Here is a 20,574-nt window from a genome sequence, read left to right as displayed (position 1 = left end):
TTTATAGGGACTAGTGACATTTCACTTAACTGTTGGTTGAAGTTGAGGGTAAATTCCAAATAGCTAAACTGCTACACCAGCACAATTATTAGTTCAGCAGTTACAAAAGCTTAGTTACATCTGTTACTTTCAGAGGTTGTGGTGAAACAGAGAAGTACGTGGTATTATAATTACACTTTTATAGGTTCTACAAACTCACATCTGCATTGTGTGAAGGATAATAAAACGTTGTGGCTAAATGCAAGTCAAAATATGATAGCTCTTTTAATGTTAGTGCATGGAAGAGTACATGATTGTTTATTTATGTTTCTTACAGCTGCACAAAGTGGTTTAACCCCCTACAAATACCCGAATGCACTAACACAACTAAGAGAAAGTGCAACCTGGGTAACGAAACTGTGCCTTATAAATATTGGTGTGTACATGTAGGAAGTCATAGTAAAGAACATGGATTAAGCATTGATCCGATTCCAGATCCCCACTGTATTTCGAAGCAATAAATTCAGGTAAGCTTAGCGCTAAAGTTTATTTTGTAATGCTTGCTGTATTTTTGGCTTTCAGACTCTCGGAGTCAGTGCATCTTCCTAATACATGACGCAAATTCCAAATCTACGAACAAATTATTCATATTCTGCCAGTTTGGAGCAGACTTGGATAGTGTTATCGACATTTGGGTTATCAGAGTTAAGGCTGCTACGGAGGGCCGTCAAGACAATGATTCGTTCGAATTCACAATGTCGGTCAATATTAAGATAGTAAGCAGTATCTCTGTGTGTGTTTAACATATCTGTCTAATTGACAATCCATATAGATATTTCTGGCCTAAACGAAAACTGAGTTAAACATTGAAAATCAGTGTCACACATGAAGTATTTAAATAAATATAAACTTTACATACCAGGTATTGATATTTTCTCCAGACTTGCTGTACCTATATATATTTTAAAAATGCCTACAGTATGAACCTTTTCAGAATAAATACTCATTGCAATTGTTATATCATTAAAAATACCATAACGTTTGGTGCAATTGTTGTACAGTGGTATATAATTTACTGTCAACTATATCATTTCCACTAACATGACCTTATTATTTATGACTATGCTGTTTTATTTTGTCATAATTTCGGGATTAAATATGTAATTGTTAAAATGAGTGGAAATTTAAAATAAAATACCAATAATGCAGATATTGTCATGCTAATTAACACGTTTTATATATGCTCACAAATGCTTTACAAATATCAAACCTCTCTGCTGTGAAATGCAAGTGGCAGATAAGACAATTCACCACAAGGGGTAGTAGTTAACACAATATGGATACTTTTATCAAGTATTCGGTATATATCTCTGTGATTAATGTGCATTTGGATTCTATGTTGTACTAAGAACCTCTGTTTGTTCAGCATTTAATTGATATTTTGCGATCTTTTTTCAAGTTTTTAATCCATACCATTAGTAGAATGCAATTTTGGGACAGATATTCGGACTCACAATTGTGTGTATATATTAGTTTTCTGATTTGCCACTTCGGCGGCCTCTCATTTTGAACCACTATAACGTTTCATTACCTCAGATTTTTGAAATCTAAACCAACGTTCTTCCCATAGAGTCAACACAGTAATGTTAACCATTTTGAAATTCTTTCATCGGTAAATATCAGGTAATTTAATTGTCAATCACTAAAACAATTTATAAATATAAAATGCAAAGTAAGCAGACTAATAACAATAACAATAACGAGCCACAACTTTATTTATGGTCTAAATTTTAAGGCATTGCATAAATACAACAACATGGTAGTCCTACCGTTTGTAACACTCAGCTACCTCAGCTAATTGCCTCTCAAAACTCAATTCTTCATCAGGACAAATCCCGCACTTTGCCAGTGTAAAAGCACCACAAACAATCTACAATTTTGACTTGCTAAGAGAAATGTACAAAACGTACAAATGTTACATTCTTTATTTATTCTTACTGAAAGTTCATAGGTGATACGCATCATAATTGGCCAATGTGTACTTTGACTTATAGGTGTCGAAATTACCCATAAAGGGATGGTATTATTTCTGACTTTCTTTATTTTTTTAAAATAAAACACAAATATGTTCAATGAATATATGTACCTTATTTACTTTAGTGTTGGTGTCATAGGTATAAAAATAATAAAAATTTAGATATGTACATGTATATCAGCATAAAACAAAGCCCCTAAAGTACAAAAAGCTCACTGTTTATGTTGTCTTTATCATACAAATATTACTCTTGCAGCCACACTTGGAAAGTCGGAGATCACATATATATCTACCACAAGTCGATCAATTTTTCTTCGCTGGCTGTCACCTCTCACACCCTATTATCATCCTATTGGGATTCAAATGCGAATGGTGGACTTCTATAGTATTTTGTATAATATTACATACTGCAATCCTTCTGATCTAAGTTCATGTGTAAGTCTTCCATTGACTATCTGGTACTTTAGATGCATATATTATATATACAGCATTAATATTAGGTATACATGTGCCTAAGGATAACATAAATGAGATGTTTTCAAGTTATGCCAAAATCTGCGAGTTTGTATATTTGAGGCTATTTTTTTCATTTTGGTCAATATTTTCTTCAAAAACACTAGTCTTAATATTTGGTATATGTATCTCAGGTTTATTTACGTCGTATCTTTTCATGTGAGGCAATACACAATTTTGATTTACAGGCAAGTTTTACCTAATTTGACAAAACAATCTTTTCCAAAACTACTCGTCTGATGTTTATAATTCATTATACAAGTCCCTAGGGATACCCAGATCAAATAATTGTTTTAACTTGGAAAACTATTGTCTTGTAATTTGGCTGTAATTTTTTTTAGTTTGCAACCTTCAATGACCAATCTCAATCCAGCATACCTTGTTAGGCAGATTTTTTAACACTGTGAACATAAATGTAGTCATAGTTGGTATCAATCTTTGATCAAGAAAACAAAACTGTCGTACCTTTTGACATGGTGAACAAACTGTAGTAAATATTCCAAGGAAAAGAGAAAAACCAAAAAACGTATAAGGGATTTGAATACACAAGAATGGCAGATGGCAAGATACGGTCTCATGTGCGTTAATATTTGTGTCATGTCATTGATTAATTAAAGCCCCAGCAAAACTAACTTTTAACATTTTGATGTTCGAAATTACATATTATTCCCTTACATTCAGAGTGAAATTATGTTTAGTGAAGAAATAACACTGCATGAAAACGCAATAATACAGATAAATACACATGAATGAGTCGACTGTATTATTGTATAATACACGTGAATTCACATGAATCCACATGAATACAGGCTTGCTGAATACAAAAAATGTATTCTTGACTGTATTCATCTGTATATGCACTCTTCAGCTAAAATACAGGCAATAATCCATGCAAATACAGTAAGTATTATTGGGTTTTCATGCAGTGTAAGCCAAATTTGTGCTGCTGTAGTGACATCCAACCGCTAATCGAGTTGAAATGCCGATCGAGTTGAAATGCCGCGCGGGCTTGTTGACAAATTATATGTTGTGCACGTGACAGAGAATACTGATATTTATGATTTAATCGAGCTTGCAACATCTCTGGGGTCACGCAACGTCGCTCCGCCCGGGCGATCGTCTACGGTCGCTGGCTGAATGACCTGCGGATGATTTTATTTTGCTCTTCTCTGTCAGGACTTTTGCAAGAGAGGCTAATATTCTATTCTGGTACTGTGTGTGGGTTTTATACGGATTACAATGTGCGTACTTCACATGTTAACCTCTCAGTACTGTAATAGTGTGCAAACAACAAGTAGGACTGTTATGTCACCTAGTTACCAATTTGCACATTCAAGGACATTTCATAAGTTGGGTGGTAATATGTCGAGAGATACTGCAACAAAATATTCAAGTAAATAGCGTATATATTCTTATTGACGTTGACTTTTACCATCTTATAGAACACTTAACCGTGCACTCGACACCAACTTCAACTGCCTACAAAGCTCACATTGTTATTTACAGTGAGCTCCCTCTCACAATATAAGGGTAACATTCCCTTTATTAACTTTACTACATGCCAACGAAGGAGGTGTCTGACGCTATTTTTATTTGATAACATCACAGAGTAACACAAACAGAGTCGCAACGCTTGCATGCCTTTTGTTCCATGGTCGTCTCGGTAGACTATTGGCTTTTCACATTAAAATGAGCTCCAAAGGTGTTAAACTTTTTGGAGGCTTTGTTTGTGGTTGATAATTACACGAGATTATGGCAAAAATACGACAAGATGGCATCGTACTGCCAGTCGCGTAGCAACCATAGTTACTTTGTGAGCTCTCAGGCCAGAAACACTGCTTCACGCCAATCAAAACATAACACGCCAGCAGTTTCATAAACATGTCCTTCCTTGACGCACGTGTAAAAGACGGTATGACTGACCGTAAACCATTGAGTAAAACCAGACAGTATCGATAAAAGACTTTCAAATTTGGTTCAAACACACTCATTATATATTCATAAAACATGAGAGGAATTTTTAAAACGGTAAAACTCATTTTCCTGAAGCTCAAAACACTCCCGTTTTCGCCAGCACGTCAATTCTGCTCAGCACCACACGACAACAACAACACAAACTTTGCCGAACATACTTTCGCTTAACAATTGGCGAAAATCCGAAAATTACCGAAGGATTCATGGTCGGCATTCTTCGGAAAAGAGAGGCGAGAGCAACCTGAGGCGAGGCGAACATGGATGGGTTACGTAACCGCTTCAAGCCTTAAACAATACCCGTTGCCACTCTATCTATCTTTCTCTATGATAACATCAAATATGGCTGCCAGGCAGCCATTTTGTTTTCATTTACAAGTTTTAAGCCATTACTTAGACATTGATCTGATTTCATTTCATTACTTGTCTGATGTTTCTTAGGAGATTTTGTTTGTAGTTGTGTTTTTATGCGTTTTCCAGTTTTAATGTACCTTTTTATAATTATTTTTTCCATTATTCAACCTCAATGAGAAGAGATGATTCACGTATGGAGTCATAGCGTTTAAAGAAATATTGATAGTAACAATAATTAATAAGAATAATTTCTTTCAAACTTGACACAAAGAAAATAAACTGGGACTTTCACATGGTAGTCTCACATTGTACATATCCTCAAGGCTGTCGAGTGTATCTATTTTAAGCTATTCACAAGCCAACCCTAAAGCTTTGATGCAACTAATCTAGATCAATGTTGTTCACGATGAGAAGCATGTTTTCGGTCTTGTAGTTAATGTTGATACAGGTTACGCTGAGTTTGCAATTTAACTGAAGGAATCATCCCATCGACAGTATACGACATAGTGTTGCAGGGAAGAATTCTGACGCAGATGGAATACGGAGATCCTGTAAGAGTGACAGTAAAACAGATGAAGAAGGTAGGTAAAAATCCTTTATGGATATTTTTTTGAAATCTTGAATCGCGAATTGGTAACAAAGCAGCATTGCCGGACACTTTTTTAAGTGATCAGCTCAAAGCTTTACGTAGCATTTCTAAGATAAGTAATTATGCAAAGTAAATTTGTGACTGCAAATGAATGAAATCCTCTTGCAATTTTACTGTTGCACATGTAGAGCATGCTTCATATTTGACAACGACTAGAATTTGGAGCGATTGGAATCAATCTGTATTAATGTCTCTATTTGCTCATGTGTTACACAGGTGACTGCAATGAATATGTGTCTGAGCAGCTAAATAGCTGATTAACTTCTGCATATTGAATTTAGTACAGAGTCGCACGTTAAAACTAGAGTTAAGAAATGTTTTTTCGGTTAAGTGGTTTCCATGATAATAAGTTAAATGTTTTCCCCGCTGTAAATTCATCATCAAACCTTTGTGTTAACCTTTAATATACAAGTCACAAGCTCCTCAGTTTGAATACTTTAACTACATTGTCAAAAGCGTTGTCATAATGGTACGTGTTTTCGACGATAGTCGTGACATTGTGACGTACTATTTCTATTTTCACTTTGATTCGAATTATCCGTATTTGACCAAACCATTACGGTTGAATAATACAAAGTAAAGATAAGACAAGTCTGTTTTGCCACATAACCTTAAGAATCAATCTTTTTTAGTTAACATACCTGTATTTCTACACCTTGTATAGAAAGTTCATAAAAAGCAATTTATGCCACTACGTTTCGCCCTGCCGTATGCTTTCTACTTTAGACTACACCCATTCTCCCAATTTTAGATTACAAGTTTTCACTGAATTGGCTTGAGCTGTCCTCAAGTGGAAATCAGCATCTTTGTTATATCTACAAGGCATTACAAAAAGCCAATGCAACTTAGACGAGGCAAAAAAATTGAAAATCACAATATTATTGTGAATGTTTCAGCTCCAGAGAAAGGAGTAATGCTGAGTGAAGAAGGAAAATCTCATGACTGTGATTATTCTCCTAATAAAAGAGCTATCACCATCTCATGGGAGGTGAGTTTATCAGTTAAGTCTCTGTTCAAGTTACAAATCTTTCCTGCTTCTTTGTTTTGACTTGCAGAGGACACACTTTGGGGTCAGTGTTACGAGTTATCAACATGTTTATCTATTATGTGTTTGTCCATGCATCTTGAGTTTGTAGACAAATGCCACAGAGCTCTTACTGAAAAGTACAGAAGTAAGTGTAAAAATAATTGCTACATAAGCTGTTTTGATGCTTATTGAAAACTGAATAGTGTCTTCTAGATACTGCTTGCAATGATTGAGAAAAAACTGTGTTGTCATGATTTTACACTCGTCAGATTTTTTCTGGTGATGATGTATTAATTACTGAAAACCTAAATTGATGGTTGTTTCATTATGTTTTACATGATGCCAAAGAAGTATAAATCTAATGTCTGTATTAGATCGGCGAGTCAGTCATGAGTGTGTCTATCTAATTGAATCTTAGAGTTGAAAAAATTGCAATAAATAAGTCACACTGATCTGTGCAATGCAACAGTATCGTTCTTGTGGTCTATACTGAAGTTTAAAATATAAATGATGAAAATAAAAAAGCAACGTCTTTTCAAAATATCATATGTCATACACCTGATTGTCAAACATTTTGGAGTTCCATTTTACGGATGACCGAAGTTATATTTGTTCATACGATGAAGGAAAGTGCTTGCGTTGATGTCTTTATTATTATATTGAAGGGATCGAACGAAAGAGAATCCAATGTACTTCGTTAATCACATGAACAATCGAGCGCTGTGTAAAGAGTAGCATATTCTCTTAACGAAATACTTTACCTTTTACTTAGTATATGATACTGTTTCTTTACTGTTGGTGGTAATTCTAAGCGATTTTGACGGTGGCGTCTTCGTTAGGTGACTGGTTGCCGTACGTTGCAAGTTATATTTCAGAGATCTTCAATGATTGTAAAATTTCTACTTAAGTATGATAATTGTCCTTATTTACGTACTTACTTATTTTACGTTTAATATTTATTAGTGTCACAGACACTTTTTTCTTTGACAGTTCTGTAATTTGGATGCGGAAATATTTCGAATTGTCATACATAATGTATGTTTGTAATTCTAATAGAAACCTAACGAACACTACTGGCATGGTGAGCTACAAAGATATGAAGTTCATTTCTGGTATAAAGACTTAGAAAGCAATTTGCCTGCAAGTAATGTGACTGTTATTGAAAGAGATATCAATGATACGTCAATGGTACTTGAGGATATATGGAGATGGAAGTCCCTCACCATCGATGTGTACACCTGTAATTCTGTTGGCTGCAAAGGGAGTGAAAAGCCGATCCAAATTGATGCTGTCAAAGTTGGTATGTGTGATTGTTTTCCTTGGTTACAGCTATTCTGTTTCTTACAAATGCAAATATATGCAAAATTAATAATTCTAAAATGTAGATTGTATACAATATTTATTTTATTTGGTCACATACAGGTTACTCGTTCCCAACAATACTATTGCATCGTATTAATTTGTCGTCAATATAACACGACATAATCCAAAGAAAGTTTTTTGAGAGATAACATTTGAGGGGTTTGATAATAACTTACAAAGTGAGTCAGTCAAAATATGACAAGTATAGTAAATAAATAATCAATTTCGTTTACATTTTCAATTTAGAACTACTGTCACATGTGGTACAATCTTGATAATTATAAAATTTCCCTTTAGGACACAAAAGACATTGCATAATTGGCATAATCTTGGCATAATCTACAGACCTGACCATGCATTCTTCTTTAAATGTGCTTTTTCTTTGGGACAAGAAAAATGCTGACTTTGTTACTGACAAATTTCTTCTCCAATGTTGCAGTTGCCAATCAAAAGATTCTTATCTCCGTTGTCAGCGATGCGGAGCTTATCAGATAGGGTGATAGTCTGCCTTTTTGTGTCTGTCATCAGTTAGTAATTGACTTCTTCTCTCAAACTACTCTTGTGATTGATTTGAAATTTGGCATTCAGGTTCCATGAGTGATCTTGGTCAGGTCTGTATAATTGTGGTGAAGTTTGTATAGTTGTATTTTAGGGGCAATCGTTCTTGCTTTTCGTCAATAAATACCTGAAAGCGTTTTTCCGATTACGTTGTTCCTTAGGGATGATCTTTATCGAATAGTGATGAAATCTGTCATATTGTATTTTCAAGCCAATGTTTTTCTTTTTTTGTCAAAAAATTCACAATTCTTCTCAGAATCCCCTGTCCATATTGTAATGTTTTTCAAGGAGAAACCTAGCTTAGATTTATTAAAATAATGTGATTCTACGTACTTATGTTTTTTAAGCAACTTTTGCCACAATAACAGTGAAACAAAACATTTGTCTTGACAGTAGAGTATGGCCAAATGTCAGTATTCAGGTAAAGTGTACCACTGACCCACACTGATGTTCTAAAATGTAACATTGACGAAATATATATCGACCGCAAGGTCTTCGCTCGTATTAACGTGTGCGTGGCATGTATATCACTACAATCATAGGAGATAATCTATATTTTGATGACAGTGTGCTAATATGGACTGAGTTCTCTATATGCTATGGTTATATCATGCAAATTGTGTGTGTGTTATTTATTGACAGCTCAGCTTCTCTTGAAATTTTAAAATGTTCAAACGTTTAACCTCTTGTGTGGTGCCTACTGTGGATTGTGCCAGTAGTTTGGTTATAAATTGTATGTATGTACACATGTAAGGACAATTATAAATATTTAAATTCTGCCTTGCTTTCCGAGTGGTCGTTATGATTATTTGCAAATTTCATATCTAATTGTCTTTTCTTTTTGTATTATTTTATAGAATTTCATATTAACCAACATTTTTCACAGACCATGTCACTAGCATCGATTGTGAGACTAGTTAGCCACTTCAGAAATAAATATAACTCTAATATTAAAGTGAATAAGGTTATAAATGAAGTGCAGTCTTTTTGGTTACAGTGAAGAATTAGTACCGCTTTGGTCACATATTTCCATTTCCATGTATGTACATTTGTTTTTTGTATTCAAAACTTCTTTTATAATGGTCGTACAGTTCTCACAAAAAGTACATTATATTTCAAAGAAACCATTTATTGTTCGAAACATTTTTATGTATGTTTTATTTCACAGCAAGAAATGCACCACTCATAGTTTCAGCGAAAGAAACCTCCTCGTCATCCTTCCTTGTGGTATGGGTAAAACCTATCAATGATGAATGTATTAAAAGTTATAATGTCAGGTACACCAGCGACCGCCATCAAGGTGAAATAGAAGTGACTGATCTGTATGCTGACATTATTGGTGTCTTAGCTGGCACTGAGTATTCAGTTTCAGTTTCTGCAAATATTTATAATGGATATGACAGCACAGATGAAGGTGAACCAAGGTCAACAACTGTCAGGCTTATTAGTAAGTAGTGTTAAAGTGACTAATATGCCAGAAAAAAGAGGAATTATTTAGGAATGTTCACACTTCAATTTTCGAGCTACGTTATACGTAAATAAGAAAGAGGAGGGTAAATAAAGCATTTTTAATCATAATAAATAATTATGTCATCGAGAATGTAAGAACTCTGTGAGTACAAAAAAAATGTGCATAATGCACCTTTAATATAATAACCTGTTTCCAGGTTCCCAAATCACAGTGTCTTTGGCATTGCCTCTGCATTGTCGAGTTTCGACGGTTGGAAGGGATATTTTGGAATTTCGCCAATTTGTCTTACACTGATCATGACTAAGTAGAACAATATCATGCTCGATAATAGCTGCAGAATTTTAACGAACCATTGGTGTGACATAGCTTGATAATGATCGTCACACCGCCAATGCCATGCCAATTTACATACGTTATGTGTATTGTAAGATGACTCTTTGGGAAAATTTTTGGATTAAAGTGCTTAGCATTGTGCTATAGACTGCGTACTTTTTGTTATACTATATACGTATTGTTTACCGTCATTCATATATGTTGTCCTGCATTATCTGAAAAGTCTACAACAATTGCATCAAGAACTCTGAAAAGCTAAACGGCAAATACCATTATTATATCTCATATCAGATTTCTGAAAGTCAATTTTCACATTTATGCAGACATTAGATTTTCACTCATATTTTGTTTCACTATTTTTATGGTTAAAAACTAAGACGTACGTGACATGAATTAAAGATATACATTCACCTGTAATCTAAATATGCCCATATATGGTCAAAGGGGCGTTCCTTGGTATTCAAAATGCCCATGTGAGGGCGCTGTTTTCATAAAGCGGCCACCCGCTTAAAATCTGTGATTGGTTAGATTTTCTCTTTCCATGGTAACTGAGGCAAAATTGGAACAGGTGACAGTATACTTTTAAGAGTAAAAAGTAGCTGGTTGTCGTCGTTGTCATCTATGGTTGACGTCAGCGTCCGTCAATTTTTTCATATGCCAAGCTTCTTTGAAATACAGTTGGTTCAGTTTTGAAATCTGATATCAGACTCTTTAGTGTATACTTTGTAAAATTTCTTGTATTTTGTATCTTTTATGTTTGTATTTTGAAACTGTTTTGCGATTTTCTTTGAAATTTTGGTATGTAATTTGCTAGGAGTGACCGTATTCAGGTTTGTTAAAATAGTGGTGAAATTTGCATATTTTTGTGGCATTCTTGTTTTTCATCAAAATCGTTTTCTCTAATACTGCTTGTCTAACTGGTTTGAGAGCATAGGGGCTCCTCGAAATTGTGTTGAGATTTGCATATTGTTTTTTTGGCAACTGTTTTATCTTTTTGTAAAATATATTCTCAAATTTGATATTAAGGTCCGTAGGGATGCTCTTGATTGGTTTCGATAAATAATTTAACTTGCAATACTATCTTTAAGGTAATTTTTGCTGTTTTTAATTAAAAACTTCCCAAAATCTTCTCAGAAGCCCCTTGTCTGATTGCTCTTTATACAGGTTTCTATGGTAGCCTGACAACCTGATGATTGCCTACTGAAGTTTTTGGGGCCAGTTTTGCCGATTCTGATCAAGCAAAATGTTTTTTCGTAAATTTAAGCTCTCGGTTAATGTTAGTACTCAGTATAAGTGCACCACCACTTATGTACATTGCCAGTAGTTGCACTCATCATTGATGTATGCAAATAATCACTGGTTTGACTCGTTTGCCATATAAAATTAATCTACAGCATATTATGAAATTTGCTGCTGATATCTTAATATCTCCTCAATTCATAAGTACTCATTTGATTGACAATCAGCCCAAACGTATTATCTAAATGATTTGAAATATCGTAGCAGAGCTATATCGTCAACAAGATCTCTTGCTTAATTCTGGCCTCCTTTACTTTGTGAATTTTATAGAATATGTTCTATTACACCTGTGTATCAAAAGAGAAATTTTATTTGCTAATAAAGTTCTTACGTATTGATTAATATTCGTGTCAATTTCGCTTATCATGGTTTTAATGACCTCTTTGATGTCAGTTTTTCAACTTCTGCCATTTAAGAGTGATAATGAATAATGCAAAGCAAATCGCTTTGAATTGCTATATGTACTACAATGTTCCGAATCACAAGAGAAATTTCAGTAAGTAGTATAACAATTTTTACTCAAATTTATTTTTACCAGTTTTACCAAATATACGGTTTCTACCTCATCTACGTACCCTTTATTCTTCGAGTAAACTATCGTTACCATTTGAAACTTAATATTTTCTGCCCCTTGAAAATTGCAATGCAATATGAGGGGGCTTTTTATGCCATATTTGAACAGAAATATTGAGTGCAATGCCACGCCGTCTTACAGATGTCTAGAGCATGATGTATGGCTAAAGTTTATAGCCACGCCGTCTTACAGATGTCTAGAGCATGATGTATGGCTAAAGTTTATAATTGATGTACTGCACAGTTACATTGTATTAGGATCTGAGTTTTCAAAATTTATTATTGGCCTTCCTTTTTGTTTCTTACGCGACTAGTAATTTCTATCATGCAAAACTTGCGTCATATTTTATAACAGTGGAACAATTCATGTTAGTTCTACATATATAAGGTACAGCGCGCCTTGAAACGGGCCTTCAATATATCCTCTCTCAAAGTTTCTTTTAAGACACCTCAAGCGATTCCATTTTGAAATCAGGAGAAACAATTAGGGTTCACCTTGCACAGTATTGTACCAGACAAGCAAAACAAAACTATTTACAGATTCCTGATATTTAAAATGACTGCCAACCCTGAGTGAGCTGTATGAGGAAAAAATAATTTTTACAACGGTTTATGCTGTAAAACTATTAAATGTAGAATAATCGAAGCAGTTTCAGAGTGACTGTAAGTCCATGCGGTACAAATTTCAGCTTAAAAACCTTTTAAGTCCATCAGGCGCAAATTTCGAATAAAAACCTGTTAATCAAATTTCTATTTTTGCAGATGACAACCAAACTGTGGCCATAGTGACTGCTGTACTTTTTTCTTTCGTCATATTGTGTCTTTGTATTCTTTGTTGCTCTCGTAAGTACTGGGGTTCTATCAAAGAAAGGTGCCTCAAGTCTGTAGCAAAGAAGGAGTTAAAGGAAGATAAGGTAATACAAGGCTACACTGTGTTTGTGCATGACAGAGAAATCCGTGGCACAATTCGGCCAACCAATAAACCAATTTGCATTTTCAAAAAAGAAAATCGAAATGGAGCTCATTTTCATTTTTCAAATGGTTTTATCATCTTGATTATTAACTTTTAGGCATATTTCTAAATTTAAAATCTTTGAGCTGAGATTGAAAAATAGGAAACAGGTGTATACTGCTGTGAGGATGTCACTTTACGGCCATTCAAATTTCCCTCTGACAAACTCTATTTCCCACAATACGTATTTCCGTTTTTTCAATTTCCAATGTACCAAATGTCCGATTTTCCCATTTCATTTGGGGCGTGGCTCAGTATCATTTCATACTATGGCGGAAATAACATGTATCGAGTTGGAATTAAGGTGCAACATTTATCTCAGTGTGACCAAATGTACTAGGGCGGGGCTTGGTTACGATAATTGGCATAAGATACTTTTACAAATTAGCGGGGAATGAGGGACTGGTCAGTTTCTTCGGCCTTGGAGGCCGGTGGATTCATGGGGGTCACCCTGTTTTTCACTTTGGTGATGGTGTCACCTATTTTGAAATGCCCAATTAGGGGGTCAGTGTGTTTTTAAGTTTCGACACGGGCTCATACTTGCCTAAAATGCATCAAATGCATCGTGCTAGCTATGAATTTCATCATTCAGTTTCTTTTTTCGGCGCGCCCTTCGGGCGCGTAACTTTACTAATATGAGGTTATTACGAAATACCCAAAGGATGCACGAGGACATTGGCGCAGCGTATCGCTCGATGCGAAGCTGAGGGTGATGCACGGCGCAAATGTCCCAGTGCATCATTTGCGGTATTTTCGTGATAAACTTATTATTATACATCTTACATTCTTCACCGGGACATCAAATTGTCTAGCTGTGGAAACGCAGCTATCTGTTGGCGGGGTAGGGTGCGTGGCTATGCAGGTCATCAAAAGGTCAACCCCGCCTTTTGATGACCCGCATAGCGGCCACGCTACCCCGCCAACAATAGCTGCGTTTTCCAAAGCTACAAACTGTCAGTAGTGACTGTTTTAGTGCAATGTCAACATTCTTTCTTTCGATTTATAGTGTAAATGTAGAACGCTATCTCAGACGGCTTCTGCAAGCTCTGCAGTGTGCACTACACACGTACGTACAGAGCGCGCGAGGCTGAACAAACTGGCCAGTCCCTATTAAACATCGTCTCACATACTGGAAGACAAGATAAAAAACTGTTCTTTGGTTGGTAGAGTGCGCGTGCACTTCAGGCAATGAATTTAAGTTGGTGCGTTCAGCCGCAAGAAATTCAAGAAATGGGTAATAAAGGAAGAAGTCACCGCGAAATAGGTGTTCATCTCCAAAATGTTTTGCCCAGGGCAAGTGGTATCTCTGAACGAACTGTTAGACGATGATGTCTCAAACATGATATCAAACGCCTTCAAGGTCAAGATTTGGATCGGGTTGTAACGGGTGCAATTTATAAAGTGAACCGGCATACGGATTAAAACTATGATGGGATACTTTATAGATCATTGTGAGGAGAACGTCATTGCGTACAAAGATTGACAGCTGAATAAATTGATCATATAAAATTAAATGTGGATGCCGCACTCTGATTGGGCTGTTGCGTTGGCTGTCACAATTTTACACAACGTTCCATTTTGCGACATTGACGGGAAGCGCGCAAAACTTCAGCCGGTCAGGTCAAACTGATTATATCCGACTTTCCTTTCCGGCGGCCGCAACACTATTGTTCTTTGTATGTTCGTTACTCGATCCATTGAACTAGTTACCCGCGCAAACAACTGTCACAATTTGATGCATTTCTAGGCCAGAGATAGATACTATCAGCTGCCACGCCCAAAATAAAATAGAAGAATAAGATATTTGGTGAATTGAAAATTGGAAAAACGGAAATACGTATTGTGGGGAATAGCGTTTGTTACAGGAATATTTGAATGGCCGCAAAGTGCCATCCTCGCGGCTGTACACACCTGTTTCCTATATATCAATCTCAGACCAAAGATTTTAATTTTAAAAATAGGCCTAAAAGTTAATAATCAAAATGGTGAAACCATTTGAAAATTGAAAATTAGCTCCTTTTCGATTTTGTTTTTTGAAGGTGCAAATTGGTTTATTCAATGGCCGAATTGTGCCACAGATTCAGAGACAATAATTTGCAAGAATATATTCTATAAAATGAATGTTGTATGGCACATATAAATAGGATAAAAGTGTTGTATGGCACATATAAATAGGATAAAAGTGTTGTAAATTGATATTCCCACCAAACTGTTTTATTTGGTAATGTCATATTGTACTTTTGCAAGACATCTCAATGTTTACTTCCCATGTTTGCATTACTGACCTGATGTTATATTACATATAACTGGCTGGCTATCAATGTTGAAGTCTCAACCAAGGTTAAATAAAATGTGTCTTAGTATATCTTGGCAATATCTCTAGCTTAACGAAAACTAAAGAGAAATAGTGCCAGGAGGCCATAAGGAATTAGATATCCGTCATTATTTACGGCCTGGGGGTCAGAGGAATATGAGGGTTCACAAACAACAATTGAAAACTTCAGAGGGCTGCTCACAATGTAGAGAGGAAGAAGGGTTATTCAATATTTTGTGCGAAATAAATTGAAACACCTCTCAGATTGCACCATTGCACACATCAATTTCTCAAAATTTTCGATGCGAGAGGGGGTACATCCCCATCTCCTGCTCTCCCCATTGGTGTGTTCAAACAGTTGTACTCGTAAAATACAAATCGAAAATACCTCTCAGATTGCACTAGACTGCACCATCGCACACATCAATTTCATAAAATTTTCACAGGATCTTTGACCAAGTTGAAATTTTGTGAATTCATCTTATATTATCACAGAAACGTATATTGTAATTGACTTCAGTTCAATAACCATGTTGATATTTAAACATACCATATTCAGGCTTGTCATTTGAAGCTGGCAGCTGGAGAAATGACACAAGGAGGACACAGATTTTCCATTTCTGCATATTCATTTGTCTTCACTTGTCTGGCAAACTGAGAACTGTTTTACACAAAATGTATTGTCATTTTTTGGTTGTTGAATATTGGGACTGAAACACTGCACATGGAAAAATGTAATAAGAATATCAGTGTTCAAAGCCATTTTCAAACAGTTTTACCTAGTGCAAAATAAATTAAAACCCCTCCAGATTACAATTTAAAATTCTGGATACGAGAGTGCAACCCCCTCTCGTGCTCTCCCCTTTGGGATGTTCTAACAGTTTCACTTAGTAAAAAACAAACAACTTAAAAACGCCTCTCAAATTGCACCAGATATGCGCCATTGCACACATCAATATCTCAAAAATTTCCATGCAAGATAGGGGAAAGCCCCCTCTGACGCTTCCCCCTAGCCTCTCGCGTGTTCTACCCCTGTACTTTCAAATTATGCTCTGTCAGATACCCTAGTGAAAACCCTGTCATGATACCCATCCAAACAAAACAATATACTATGGTGAGATACCGGTTATAGCGTGAGCTTTTATATCTGTATTTTGTTGTGATTTTGAATTTCATTTTGATGGTTTCATCTTTTTTAACTGTCATGAGATAACTGATGATAGTCTATCAGGGTATATCAGAATTTGAAGGTCTTTATATTGCTGTATTTTGTAAATTTTACAAATACATATATTGGTATTTAACTTTTGATGGCGGGGGGGAGGGGTCATTCAAAATTTCAGGGTTAAAGAAGGGGTATTAAAATGCAGGGCGATTACTCGAAATTTCGGAGTTTCCGATGAAATTTCTCCGACCCCCTTCTCCCAGGCCGTGAATTATGACGACCTTATATCACAATTATCAAGTGATGAGCCATCTCTACTTTCTGATTACATGCAAACATTTGATGAAATCGGTCCAAGAATTGTTGGGAAATGGCTGTGGACAGACAAAAGTGAAAATAAAATAAATGCCATACATCATACAATTAAACAAAATGAAGTGCATCTGATGTGACATGCCTACCCACAGTACCATTTTTTTTAATAATTAAATGAGCAAATTATGAAATAACACAGTCATTAAAACATGAATGATAATTCAGTCGAGGTATATTCAGTGTACCTCTGACCAAAGTCAGTCACTAAATTTTGATGTGTTCAGCATTGATATATTTATGGCGATATTACGGATATATACTAAATGAAAATTTAAAGGCCCAATAGCCGTATCTTTTAGCATTATTTTTGTGATTTTACTTCAAAACTAGTTTATACAAGTATAATAAACTGTCCACTGGTACTGCATGTGCAATTTTGAGCAAGGTAAATAATCAATGTTCGCCCTAACATAAAATGGCGCCCTCATGCAAATAAAGCAAAAAAAACTGTACGTCGTGCATATATGCATTGGAATCTCCACAGAAACAACAAAGTAGTCCAATATAATGCATAGTGCTGTATGTTATCCACTGGGAAATCACATGCTTTGTTTTTTTATTTTTTTGGCAATGTTACCAGTTTTTAAAAATGGCGGGAAATCAAAATAATGGCTAAAATTTAAATTTACTTGTCCAAATTTTCAGTAGTAAAAGACTATATCCTTTAAATTTGTAGAATTTTTTAAAAACCACAGAAAAATAGAAAGCCTTTTTCAGGTCAGCAAATTTCAAAAGTTACAGCAACAGGGTCTTAAATGTCGTCTTACTTAGCTTATAAACAAGTAAAGTTTATTTCTATTGTTTTCTCTTTTAGGGTGATTTGATGCTTGAGAGACACAACTGCCCCCTGTGATAATCCTTTCGGACCTGCTATGAATAAAATTGCGGAAACTGATCAGCAGCACAGTGAAAACTTGCCAAATGTATAAATTGATGACTATTGTCAATCACATCCAACATCGGATTCAAATTATGTTGCCAAAACAAAATCCATCGCCAGATTCAAACTATGTTGCCAATTAAATCCAACATAAGATTGGAGCTATGTTGCCCAATCAAATCCAGCATCAGATTCAAACTGTGTTGCTCAATCAAATCCAACAGCAGATTCAAATTATATTGTCCACAGAGAAGCAATTAATGAGCAATACACAACAGCAGAATGAATGTTCTCCAACTACTTCACTATCCAATGGTGTTCCTGACTTGTCTACAAGTGAAGACATCCTACACTCAATACAGGGACAGTCACAACCACCTTTCGTTTCAACATCAAAAAGAACTTCAAGTGGATGTGGTAACACAACTGCTATTACAGGAATTTGCATGCTTGCAAATTTAGATGACGTGCATGAGAGTTCATCACATAACTACAATGACAGTGCCATCGGCTCTTCTTTTGAAACTGACTGGATTTCTTACACATCCAACTCTTCCACATCACCATTGTTGCCTGGACAATTTCACTAAACGTCAAGAAGCAGTAATGCAGCAAAGATTAATGAGACCTTGAAATATTGATGTGGAAAATATCTTGAATTTATTATGTCAATGTCAGGGGCACTCAGGTATTTTATGTTGATAATTTTGTTTAAAGTTGCATTTTGTAAAATGTCTTCAACTGAAAATGCAAGATCCATAACTTTTAGCCATATCAATCGGTACAAAAGTTTAGAATAATTGACATACTTTCATTTTTCTGCTGTGTTACCTTTGTAGGTCTTTTTAAGGTGCCCGAAAGCCTATTTTTGATCCCAAATGACATGTAGCTAAAATATTATTTGAGCAAGTTAAACTACAGATACAAACTTCAAAAATTCAGTGTAGCTTTGTTATATACTAAGTATCATTATAAAATGCATGACAATTTTTATAACTGTATAATTATAAAATTTGAGACGTATGAACGATACTTATGTTTTTTCCTATTTTTCGAATGTAAATGGTTTTTTGTAGCAATTTTTTCTGGCTTTTCATTGAAATTACCATAGTATACATGCCATCAAGACTTTGTACGGCACAATTTATATCTCGATACTCCAGAAATGGTAATATCCATATGAAAAAATATGGATTTTTATCAAAAACATTATCAAACTTTGAAGACGTGTTGCATGCCGACCGCCCCGGATACGAAAACATCCTGCCGTGCAATTGTCGGAAATAACCTCTGAAATGCGTGGAAAAAATATCAATTGCTTATGTTGTTTGCTTAGTCAGAAAAGTGAATTCTAAAGAACATGAAAAATGCACAAAACGAGTTGAAAATCGCTGTTTACGGTGTTTTGAGCGCCGTTTGAATAGTCCAAATCTTCCGCATTCCGATCAACTGGGTCTTTCCTGACTCTCTAGAATACCATACTATACGATTTCTGTGCTTAATATGGTAGCTCAAAACATTCTTTACTTGTTCAGCTTACTTCACAGTTTGACTGGGGATGGTATGTTTTGAAAAGTCAGAAACAAGAGCGTGTGCTTAGAGGAGCCGTCTCACTGCACATACATCTTCGCAGAATGACTAAGTGACTCGCAGTCGTGGCCGTGCTATAAAAGTTTGGCGCGGGTTCGGAAGAGAACGTCTATATACAAGTTACATGCTCCCACTTAAAAAACAACAGTCATGTCTGATCTGTTCTGCTGGAGGGGCATACAAATTCCCTAGCAGCAATACAGACAACCGTAACTTTCATAAAATATTGTGGCTCAATTTTTAATAATTTTCCGTGTATTGCCTTCAACTTTTTTTTACAAATCATCTTTTTATATAACTATCATGCGGAAAATGTTTTTTTAAAGATTTTAACTGACCCCTTGGCTTTCCCGCCACCTTAAGATGGATGATAACACAAAAGAAAACATAATTTCATTTTCTATATAGTTACACATAATCTTGTAGCTAACAAATTAATAGACAAAATGTGAGGACAGCAAGTTTTTTGACGACTTTTGCAGTACTTCATCATATATTACTGATTATTTTGTCAGCCATACAATTTATATATCATAAAGAAGTTTAGCAGACGTTTGTTTTTCTAAAGAATTTGTTCGATTGTCAATAACTTGTAATATCAGTACATTATGATTAGCCTTAAAGTTTTCTCGCATTATATAATGTACTTTGAGTTCCTAAGCAGTGAGAAGTTTTCCGGAGTGTTTTGTTTTGTGCTTTCAAAAGTTTAGCGATCACACCTTTTTGTATGACAGAGAAATATTTTACGTTACATCTACCTACGGCTATTCAATAAAGTATTTGCATTTCTAAAGAAAATCATTGGACTGTCAAGATGTTGCAATGAGAGTTCATTCAGACTAGCACTATGTCGACCGTTATTTTCTGCTCATTGTTACATTTTTAGCATGAATCTTTGAAAATCAAATTATGTTATTGTCTATGTACCTTTTTTGTAAAGTACTATTCAAAAGGCATGAATGAGTTGCATGTTTCTTAGCCTATTAAATATGCAATAAGCAAGTAATACACGGTGCTTTTTTATGATATAGTGTAATGTATATCTTTGTTTACTGAAATCTATGTCTTCAATAATTTCGATATTAGCAAACCACATCTGCCAGTGTTTTTGATT

At 35.2% G+C, this 20,574-nt stretch overlaps 1 protein-coding gene across 1 annotated transcript; it reads left to right on the top strand.

The window, feature by feature from the left end:
• Positions 1-6,401: 6,401 nt before the first annotated feature.
• On the top strand, positions 6,402-20,250 carry LOC139138709 (tyrosine-protein phosphatase Lar-like). The gene is made up of 5 exons (XM_070707214.1): positions 6,402-6,489; positions 7,585-7,828; positions 9,617-9,895; positions 12,887-13,038; positions 17,805-20,250. The coding sequence occupies exons 1-5, from the start codon at positions 6,415-6,417 to the stop codon at positions 17,841-17,843; spliced, it is 789 nt and encodes a 262-aa protein (XP_070563315.1). The 5' UTR covers positions 6,402-6,414; the 3' UTR covers positions 17,844-20,250.
• The last annotated feature ends 324 nt before the right edge of the window (positions 20,251-20,574 follow it).

The sequence above is a fragment of the Ptychodera flava genome, chromosome 8 (assembly GCF_041260155.1).
Source record: "Ptychodera flava strain L36383 chromosome 8, AS_Pfla_20210202, whole genome shotgun sequence".
NCBI classification, from domain to species: domain Eukaryota; kingdom Metazoa; phylum Hemichordata; class Enteropneusta; family Ptychoderidae; genus Ptychodera; species Ptychodera flava.
The sequence above is the reverse complement of the archived record's forward strand: the minus strand, read 5'-3'. Positions and strand labels throughout refer to the sequence as shown.

What these genes read in the sequence shown, in the direction of transcription:
- LOC139138709 (XM_070707214.1), top strand. Translation starts at nt 6,415, where the DNA reads ATGCTGAGTGAAGAAGGAAAATCTCATGACTGTGATTATTCTCCTAAT. An exon ending in CTATCACCATCTCATGGGAG is followed by an intron (nt 6,490 to 7,584) that starts GTGAGTTTATCA and finishes TAATTCTAATAG; the next exon opens with AAACCTAACGAACACTACTG. An exon ending in AATTGATGCTGTCAAAGTTG is followed by an intron (nt 7,829 to 9,616) that starts GTATGTGTGATT and finishes TTTATTTCACAG; the next exon opens with CAAGAAATGCACCACTCATA.